The sequence below is a fragment of the Dreissena polymorpha genome, chromosome 16 (assembly GCF_020536995.1).
Source record: "Dreissena polymorpha isolate Duluth1 chromosome 16, UMN_Dpol_1.0, whole genome shotgun sequence".
NCBI classification, from domain to species: domain Eukaryota; kingdom Metazoa; phylum Mollusca; class Bivalvia; order Myida; family Dreissenidae; genus Dreissena; species Dreissena polymorpha.
The window spans coordinates 5,759,985-5,771,194 of NC_068370.1; the positions used below are offsets into that span (position 1 = coordinate 5,759,985).

The 11,210-nt window shown below is 36.4% G+C and overlaps 1 protein-coding gene across 1 annotated transcript in view; it reads left to right on the forward strand.

The window, feature by feature from the left end:
- LOC127862950 (something about silencing protein 10-like) overlaps window positions 1-7,877 on the forward strand; it is a 30,182-nt gene extending 22,305 nt beyond the window's left edge. Inside the window, exons 8-12 of the mRNA XM_052402222.1 lie at window positions 902-1,024; window positions 1,658-1,805; window positions 2,428-2,540; window positions 5,476-5,583; window positions 7,574-7,877. Coding sequence (XP_052258182.1) covers window positions 902-994 — 93 coding nt within the window. The 3' untranslated portion in view covers window positions 995-1,024; window positions 1,658-1,805; window positions 2,428-2,540; window positions 5,476-5,583; window positions 7,574-7,877. The remainder of the gene's footprint in view (window positions 1-901; window positions 1,025-1,657; window positions 1,806-2,427; window positions 2,541-5,475; window positions 5,584-7,573) is intronic.
- The last annotated feature ends 3,333 nt before the right edge of the window (window positions 7,878-11,210 follow it).

Consider the following 11,210-nt stretch of genomic DNA (forward strand, 5'->3'; position numbering starts at 1 on the left):
GTTACGAGCCTTGAACTTATTTTTTTTCTCTATGATTATAGTTTTCCTGACTTTTCCTAAATGCTTTCAGATATTGACCAGATTTATGGTATGTGAATCTTTCAACATTATTTACAGATCAAAATTGAATTATGTTTTGGTCCATTCATTTTTGAAGGAGTTAATGGCCTTGGAATTTTCTTTAAAATAATACTGTTTCGGAAATATTTCCTAAATGCTTTCATAAACTGATCTGATTTTTAGTGTGTGAGTCAGTCTGCCGATATGACATACAAATTAAGTTAAGGTCTTTGTTTTGGCCAATTATTTTTGGGCCTTGAACTGAACTTTTTCTTTCTAAAAGAACACTTTTCCAGAATGTTTTCCTATACCCTTTCAGATACTTACCTTTATTTTAGGTGTGTGAGTCTACTTGCATGACTTACCGATCATGTTCGAATTTTTTCCCAGTTCATTGATTTTTGACAAAGTAGACTAGCTATTGTGCAGCTCCAAGTGCAGTAGGGGGCATTGTGTTTCACAAACACAGCTCCTGTTGTTAAAAAGAAGTCTCTTAAATCCAGTAAAGGCAGAAAGTGTCGTCCCTGATTAGCCTGTGCAGACTGCACTGGCTAATCTTGGACTACACTTTACACAAATGGATCAAACCCAGTTTTTCGATAACGAGGTTCCATGTTCTAGCGTTGTACATGCATTTCCTTCTCACACCTTTAAGCCCCATTTCTTCAGACGGAAGCTCTGGGTGAATCCACGCTCTAGCATTGTACATTCATTGCCTTCTCACCCTTTGGTTGATGCTTTAAGCACATTTATTAAGCCCCATTTTCCCAGATCAAAGCTCTTGGTGATTCAGTGCTCTATCGTTGTACATGCATAATCACCATTCCCGTATGTATCTCAGATTCTGAAGCAGTTGGAACCTCTGGACGAGCAGATGAATGCTGAAGTGGATAACATCGTGGCCCGTCTGACATCTACATTTTTGGACTTTTGATTTTGGATAAAAAAAGAGGAATTTGTGTTGGTAATTTTGCCTTGTGTTTGTGGTAAATTCGTGGATTAGCTTACCTACAAAATTATTACAAATTGATGCCACATGCAAAATAATGAATGTACAGTAACAATTTTTTTATTCAAGAAGCTTACTGTTTTTGTTGTTATTTTTTGCTTTAAAAATGCAGTTTGGGATTTACAGTTACAATATGAATTTAAATGATGAAGATATAACATCTTTTATCTGCTGAACATTTCCATATTGAATACAATGCTTTCGATTAAGAGTCTCATCCTTATCTTTAATACATGATATCGACAATGAATGAGATCTTCTAGTTTTCCTTATTTGAATCTTGTTTGAAAGACACTGCTTAATTCTTCTGCATAAATGACTGAATGACTGGATTTTTGTATCATTCCATATAAGCAGAAAGGGTCGTCTCCACAGGCTAATCTGGGATGATGCTTTATGCAAATGCATTTAGCCTGGTTCTGCCAAAGGGTGGCCCATTTTTAGTATCGATGATCCTATTTCATGTCATACGTTTTCATGTTCAATGACAAAAACTACTTACTTTCATCAATTGAATATTTTTTAACTAACTAGTAAAATATTAATGACCTCATAACCATGTATTATATAGTGTACATGTGCAAACAGGAGAAAGACTGGCAAGGTTACGAAGGCAACAGACAAGAAGCGCACCAAACTCAGTGAGCTGGTCTCAGACTCCGGAAGTGCGGACTCGGGTAGCGAGGATTCTGATGAAACGTATGAGGACTTAACTGGCAAAGCAGGCAAAAACAAGGTAGAGTGGAGTCTTATGAGCCTTTTGTGTAAAGTTTCATTACCGATAAGCCTGTGCAGTTGCATATGCTTATCATGGACCACACTTTCAGTTGATTTTTTTATTCATTTTATTCTTTATTCTGTAAAAGTGTTTCTTTAGGCTGGTATATGTTCATGGAAATAAAACTCTATGTAATTATGTAATGAGTTTAGAGAATATAACATGTAAAGGGTCAGTGAAAGACTTTAATTTAGCAAACAAATCCAGTATTTATCTAAAAGTGAGGAAGCTGCAGAGGAAAATAAGAGTATTACTTGTATGCTTCCTGAAAGTTATTAAAACTGGGTTTAATGCTTGTGTATAAAGTGTCATTCCAGGTTAGCCTGTGCAATATGCAAAATTTTATCAGTAAGGACATTTTACACATGAATGTAATTTTTAGTTCAAATGGAGTTTCTTCTTAACGAAAATCCAGTCTTGGCGAAACAAGTCGTCTCAGATCAACCTATGTGACACTTTTCATGCATGCATTAAGCTCATTTTCCCAGACTTTTGCTCATATGAATTGTCAGTAAATAACAACTGAACAGTTCAGCAAAGTTTTCCCAAAATGAAGCTGATGATGTGTCTTTGTGTACAGGAGAAGGGAGACCAGTATGAGACGACGGATGAGAGAGCGGCCCTGGAGTATTGCCAGATGATGAAGGCAGGCCGGCCAGGGGAGGACACTCTGGATGAAGAGTTTGAACAGGAGTAAGTCACAGTTACCTGCCTTAAGTAGATATTATTTTTTATTTACAAGTAGAAACTTAGTAATCAGTTGAGTTTGCCAATAATTGGGTTGTATTTCACTGTATATTGTCCAGTTGATTACTCTCAATCCTTGGGCATACTACCTTTAACAATGATCTTGGACATGCGCCCTTGGACAAATGACCTTTGGCATTCAACCATAGACATTTTGCCTTGGAAATAAGACCTAGGCCATATGACCTTGGACATACTACATTAGACATACTACCTTGGACATACTACCTTGGACATATGACCTTGGACATACTACCTTGGACATACTACCTTGGACATATGACCTCAGGCATACTATCTTGGACATACTACCGTGGACATACTACCTTGGACACATGACCTCAGACATACTATCTTGGACATACTACCTTGGACATATGACCTTGGACATACTACCTTGGACATATGACCTTGGACATACTACCTTGGACATCCTTCCTTGGACATATGACCTTGGACATACTACCTTGGACATATGACCTTGGACATACTACCTTGGACATATGACCTTGGACATACTACCTTGGACATATTACCTTGGACATACTACCTTGGACATACTACCTTGGACATATGACCTTGGACATATGACCTTGGACATACTATCTTGGACATACTACCTTGGACATACTACCTTGGACATACTACCTTGGACATATGACCTTGGACATACTTCCTTGGACATATGACCTTGGACATACTACCTTGGACATACTACCTTGGACATATGACCTTGGACATACTACCTTGGACACATGACATTGGACATACTACCTTAGACATACTACCTTGGACATACTACCTTTGACATATGACCGTGGACATACTACCTTGGACATATAACCTTAGACATACTACCTTGGACATACTACCTTGGACATATGACATTGGACATACTACCTTGAACATATGACATTGGACATTCTACCTTGGACATATGACATTGGACATACAACCTTGGACAGACTACCTTGAACATACTACCTTGAACATACTATCTTGGACATATGACCTTGGACATATGACCTTGGACATGCGCCCTTAGACATACTCCAAAAACTCCTTAAAGCGGAAAATGTTGTCCATGATTTGCCTGTGAAGACTTCACAGGCTTACCTGGGATAACACGCACATTCATTGAGTCCCGTTTTTTTCGAAATGCGGATAAAGGTTTTTGACTGCAACAGTTGTTGATTGGATACAATGCATATGTTCAGTGTTTAAAAGCAGACAGGACAGGTTGACATGGAGATGGAGGAAGGAGACGGCAAGACGGCCATTAACTTCCAGGTTAGACTGCAGTCACATGACATGTCCATTACCATGTCCATATTCATCAGAGACATTGCTATCTTGTTGTCTTTGTCATAAAATAAGCCTTGTTCTGGGGGAAACTAGGCTTGATATGCAGTCAGCAGAGGCTTATCAGAAACGACACTTTCCACTTTTATGGAATTGTTTGCTCATACGAAGGCTTTTCTAAATGAAAATCCAGTATAGGAAAAACAAGTTGTCCTTGATTAGCCTGTATGGACTACAAAGGTTAAATGGGACTACAGTTTACGCCAATGTATGGACTACAAAAGTTAAATGGGACTACAGTTTACGCCAATGCATTCAGCAGCGTTTTCACAGAAGACGGCTCATGTTAATTTCCATGTCAATAGTCATCAAAGCAATTGCTATATCCTGGTTTTTTCTATAATATTTGTTATCAACATGGCCAAAGGCATATTTGCTTTGGTTGAATTCTGGTAAATGTTGACCTACATATGTAGCTAATACATTAGCACCTTATTACCACCTTACTAGTAATGTAAAATTTCTATTTACTGTGTCAAAAAACAAAATATTCAAAATGGCTGTCTGAAGTCAATACTGTATGTTGCTGAGGATAATATTGGTAATAAGTAATTCCTTACTAAATAAATCAATAGTAAATCCTTACTAAGTAAATCAATAGTATTGATGAAGATTCTTACTTTTCACATAAATGAGCCTCATTCTGTTGAATGCATGTCATGATGTGCGTTAAGTGTAGTCCCAGATTAGTTGTGTGTTAAGTGTAGTCCCAGATTAGTTGTTTGTTAAGTGTAGTCCCAGATTAGTTGTTTGTTAAGTGTAGTCCCAGATTAGTTTGGGTTGAATGCATGTCATGATGTGCGTTAAGTGTAGTCCCAGATTAGTTTGGGTTGAATGCATGTCATGATGTGCGTTAAGTGTAGTCCCAGATTAGTTTGGGTTGAATGCATGTCATGATGTGCGTTAAGTGTAGTCCCAGATTAGTTTGGGTTGAATGCATGTCATGATGTGCGTTAAGTGTAGTCCCAGATTAGTTTGGGTTGAATGCATGTCATGATGTGCGTTAAGTGTAGTCCCAGATTAGTTTAAACGTATTACAAATAAGTTAACATTATTTATACATAGAAAATAATACAACATTAATAATACATTTATGTTAGAAAGCGATTAGAACGAAAGATAATTTTGTATAAGCTTCTTCTCCCAGATTAGCTTGTATAGTCCACACAGGCTTATCCTAATCCGGGACGACACTTTGCACATTAATGGAATTTTCTGTATAAAAGAAATCTCTTCTAAACAAAAATCCAAAAAAGTGTTGTCCCAGATTAGCTTTTCCGAACTGCACAGGATAATGTGGGTCGACTCTTTATCCACGTGCAGCCTGTTTGTCCTGAGTTTGGTTCAAATAAGTTGCCACATATAAGTCAGTAATATATTTGTTGCCTAGAAATGAAAAACTTAGTACTGACAACAACTTTGTGATGTATTGAATCATGTTTCTTTATAACAACAATTTTTATTTTTTTAAGTTGGTTCTGATGATTCTAAATGCATGCTCTAAGTTGACATGTTGTAGATTGAGAAGAATATGGGCCTTACAGCCCATAAGAAGAAAGAGTTGCGCAATCCAAGGGTGAAACACCGCATGAAGTATCGCCGGGCTCAGATCCGACGTAAAGGACAGGTATACTGACCTGAATGAATCTATGACTAGATATTGTTTACCCGTTCACATAAGACACTTTAATTACTCAGGGGGAGACTTTTGTTTATTAAATGACTTTAGTATTTGTCAATAATATAGCATTGTGACTCCTATGTATGAATATAATTGTATGCTTGTAAATTTCACAATAATGTATTTATAATCTTAATACATTTAAATAAGCCTGCTTATAAACCATGCAAAAGAAAAACAACGCAGCCTACCTCTAAAGGGGAAACAGTTTACACAAATCAGGGTTTCTTGTGACTTTTCCTCCGTAAAGTTAGGAATTGTACCAGAAACGGCCCCCTGGGCCGCTCTCTCATCCGTCGTCTCATACTGGTCTCCCTTCTCCTGTACACAAAGACACATCATCGGCTACATTCTGGGAAAACTTTGCTGAACCGTTCATTTGTTATTTACTGACAATTCATATGAGCAAAAGTCTGGGAAAATGAGCTTAATGCATGCGTGAAAAGTGTCACATAGGTTGATCTGAGACGACTTGTTCCGCCAAGACTGGATTTTCGTTTAGAAGAGACTCCATTTGAACTAAAAATTACATAAATGTGTAAAATGTCCTTACTGATTAACCTTTGCATATTGCACAGGCTAACCTGGAATGACACTTTATACACAAGTATGAAGCCCAGTTTTAATAACTTTCAGGAAGCATACAAGTAATAATCTTATTTTCTTCTGCAGCTTCCTCACTTTTTAGATAAATACTGGATGTGTTTGCTAAATTAAAGTCTTTCACTGACCCTTTACATGTTATATTCTCTAAACTCATTACATAATTACATAGAGTTTTATTTCCATGAACATATACCAGCCTAAAGAAACACTTTTACAGAATAAAGAATAAAATGAATAAAAAAATCAACTGAAAGTGTGGTCCATGATAAGCATATGCAACTGCACAGGCTTATCGGTAATGAAACTTTACACAAAAGGCTCATAAGACTCCACTCTACCTTGTTTTTGCCTGCTTTGCCAGTTAAGTCGTCATACGTTTCATCAGAATCCTCGCTACCCGAGTCCGCACTTCCGGAGCCTGAGACCAGCTCACTGAGTTTGGTGCGCTTCTTGTCTGTTGCCTTCGTAACCTTGCCAGTCTTTCTCCTGTATGCACATGTACACTATATAATACATGGTTATGAGGTCATCAATATTTTACTAATTTGTTAAAAAATATTCAATTGATGAAAGTAAGTAGTTTTTGTCATTGAACATGAACACGTATGACATGAAATAGGATCATCGATACTAAAAATGGGCCACCCTTTGGCAGAACCAGGCTAAATGCATTTGCATAAAGCATCATCCCAGATTAGCCAGTGGAGACGACCCTTTCTGCTTATATGGAATGATTCATTTTAGTAGTCACTTCTAAACAAAAATCCAGTCATTCGGTCATTTATGCAGAAGAATTAAGCAGTGTCTTTCAAACAAGACTCAAATAAGGAAAACTAGAAGCATACCATATATTTGTTTTGTAAGCATTCCTATAAACTATCAAGGTCGCCGGGGTGTAATGGATATGGTGTCCGCCTATCGACCGGGAGGTCACGGGTTCGATCCCCACCGTGGGAGCGTTCTTTAGATCACCTTGAATAAACCAAGTACTGGTTCTAGGCCCAGGAAACGGACTCGAGAGCGTTTATATAAGCCTTAGGATTTCGATGCAATCGAGCTAAAATAAATAGGTTTAAACTAAACTTAATAAACAATCCTTTATCGTTTTGATACGCACTTTAACTACTAATACTTGAGCCATACTCTTTAGAAGTATATCGTTGTTGTTTTGATCATGAACAACAAACCACCAACAAACATGTATTATGCACATAATTGTAGTTGTTCCTTCATATCGATCTGAACATATTAATTGAATTATTATCGTAAATCGTATTTGTTTGGTAAGTAACTCGTTATTACCTCTTTAAATTGAGGATTTATTTTACAGTTCGAAACGCTTTGCAAAGTGCACAGAAAGGATATCACGGTTGGTATTACTTCATATCATCCTGATTGAAGATTGGGATATACACAACTCTAGTTTCTCGATCTAAATTTGGATGTTTGCGATCGGATATTTATTTGGTTAGGTTCTTGATATGTGTGTCATTATTAACAACTTTCTGTGTCACTCGTCACTCGAAATTAACATAAAAATGTATTAATGTATGAAAGTAAAGCAGGATGGACTTTTGAAATAAAATGTGTGTGTTCGTGTCACTTATTTCGAAATGTCGCTTAATGGTTATACAATTTGTATATTTATGTGTAATTTTATCAAACAATAAAATGTAAAACTAACACTATTAAGATAAAGTATAAAACCACCCACCGATATTTTAGCCGCCGGCATCGTATATAGTCGAACGTATGTGAACACCTCCCTTGAACAGTGGATGCACAATGAAAGTAATATATTCGCATGATATATATAGAAACATATGTTAAACACAGATTTAAATACTTATTGTTGCATATTACGTTAAAAACTATGTGGCTAATAAACGGTTAACACCATTTTAACAGAACAGTTGCAACCTTTTAAACATACATGAAGATTTATTTGATTGAGAACATAATGGTGTCTTGTCAACTGTTTGAGATTCACATAATAATCCTGTAAATTGTCACAATGTTAAATGCTACTTTTATAACGAATGTGAAAAACAACAACAAGTATATGGGTATTTGAACACATTCAATATTTACTCGTGTTTCAATCCCAACACAATAAAAATAGAATAGCATTGCCGCTTCATCTCTTCGAGATTGTAGTTCAAATGTCTTTAAGTTCGCATACTTTGAGAAACTTGCCACAGAAGTCAAGCAATATGCAGACCGGTCGCATTTCTTCGAGGTAACATTTGTAAAGACGTTTTGTAAGTCTGCCACGCCGATTCCAACTTCTGATCAAGTTCTAAGCAGTGCCCTAGCATATTCAAAGAGGTATCAAAGTGGGATATAAAGAAAATTTCGCCGTCCGATGAGATGAATTTTGAGGGTTTAATGATATTAGTGTTTTTCAATAATTTCTTCATCGCTTCTGACCGTTTAATTTCTTGATTGAGAAGTCTGTGTGTGAGGTACTGTAGAGATACGGTTCGATTTGCACACATATACAGTGATGTAAATTGGTAACATCAAACCAGATGAAAGTGTAGATGCCAAAACGCCATCGGTACATTTCGCACCGAAGGAATTCAGGAACGCACATCGCCTCTGCCTGTGTAAATATCAAATAGACAGCACATCCTTGTTTGAAAGACTGTTCACATGACTGCTGTGCTATCTGCAATGCTAATGAATCCGATGGGGGAAACGAATAACTGGTAAATGAGATTTGATTGTTTATCTATGTCTAACCATTTTTCTATCAAATCAAAATATGTACATGCTTCATCATATTCTCCACTTCAAAACAGAAAGGAAGCGTATCGCTAGTTATTGCCAATAATCTAGTGATTTTATAAAAAAAATGTCTAGCTTTATTGATGTCATCGTGATAATATGTATGACCTTCTGCCTTTTGTCCTAAATACACCAAAGCAACCAAACAAGCTTGATTTGACATGACGCAATGCAATATATAGTCATGCTTTCTGCAGTTTCCAAACGAGGACAGAGTGAGCGTTTCTAATCGAGAAAATTCGTTTTGAAAGAAAGCTTTTCTTTAATTGATAGGTTTGTCAAAAAAGTCATTAAAATAAAAAACCTATGCGTAATTCCATGAAAAGTATTATATATAGCATTTCAAAGAGCCGAATCATTCCTATCATATTTGTTTTGTTCATTTTGTCTGGTAGTGTGCTCATCAAGCAGCTTTCCCAAGTTGTCAATTTGTATATTTTCTATGTTCGTCCTGATTGAATTTAATACATATGTAAGTTTATCCACCAGTTTCTGAAACTCGCGTCTTTGAATTTTACCATCAAAAAGATTAACATTCTCTTTGGTAAACTGTGGACAGTTTCGGCGTAATAAAAAACGCATCAAAGATTCAAGAATGTACTTGACACAACTGATAAGATTGTCCCCCCTCCACACATCAGGCCGGGTATTCTCGACCGCAAAGAATAAGGCTGTCTTAAAATGAAATGTACTCAGCCTGTCTCGATATTCTGGCACAAACAACTCCTTTATTAACATTTTTGTCACTACATGTGCTTTCAGATGTACTGTACCTAAACTGAACATAAATAAGCGCTCTGTTAGATTTGTGGAAATTCGCCATTGATAATCGAAATAATTGTACGTACAAATGTTCGTACGTTTGGGGGATCCCTGTGGAACTATAAATATCCCATATTTCTTGGCTTTTCTCAACATCTTCTCTGAAGGCCAGTGACCGGGGCGAGACCTTTCGAAAACGAACTTTTATGGCTTCGGAAGACTTTTACAGAATAACGCTTTAACACAATCCATATTCCATATACTTTCTGCAGGCCCGTGTCTTTTCGTTTGCTCAAGTAATCTTGGCTTCTGGTTTTGTGTGAAAGAATGTCATCAGTTGTCGTGAAATCCCATTGAAAACAATCAACGATATCAAAAGGATCCCAATTTGGATCTAATTTTTGAAAACGCCTTGCTTGTGTTGATAGTTCAATCATTGTTAAAACACAGTACATTGACTGCGAAGCAAAACCGTGTTTGCTCACCTTAATAACGATACCGACTTGTAGTTCATGCCATTGAAATGGTGGATTTTCTGAATAAAGATACAAACGAAACGTATCAAGACGCAGTAAGAGGTCCGTGTCCGACATCATTCCAATAGTTGAAGTTCCCTCGATTTTACTTCCGAATATTTAAGTTCGTCTGTAACGCCCCAATGTATTGTTTCTCAGTGTCAGTTCACGTTGATAAAAGCACAATATTTTCTTTCTAAACTGTAATAAGTGTAAATTTACGGCAAAGTTACCAAGAACATGTGAAAGTCTCTCTGAAAATTCTATATCATCTGCCGATTTATCTGCCAGATCATAGGATATTTTACAAGCATTCAGTTCTTTACTTTGTGTATGTTTATGTTTGCTTCTCTTGTTTAGAGCCATCTTGACAAAGAAAAACTAACAGTATTTTATTTACTTTCTCAACGTCCATATAAAACCATATATTTCATAATTTCTTTTTTTAAGCAAAGGACAGTCAGAGCTTTGGTGTCGACCCTAAAAAAAAAAAAACATTAACGAAGTATAGATTCTAACTTACTACTTACGTCTATACATATTTAAAGAAAAACATCCAAGTACAATATATGATGTTATATTAAAACACGTTAAGTGAACTTTCTTGTATGCAAAACCCGCTATTTTATTTTAAACATGATAACACTAGATAAGCAACATGATCCATGAAATATATATACACAATCTCAATAGTTTGGTAGTGTACCACTTAAATTATGGAAGGATTGAAAAACAACTTAAAAAATATTTGGTCCTCTTAACCACCATTCTAATCGTACTCACAACCTCACTCTCTGTGTCTGGTGTTGGCGGCAGCAATGCTATATTATAAGAATGTTAAAGGGTGATAATTGCATTAATAATCTGAAATCCAAGGTTTAACATATTCACTAGAAGATT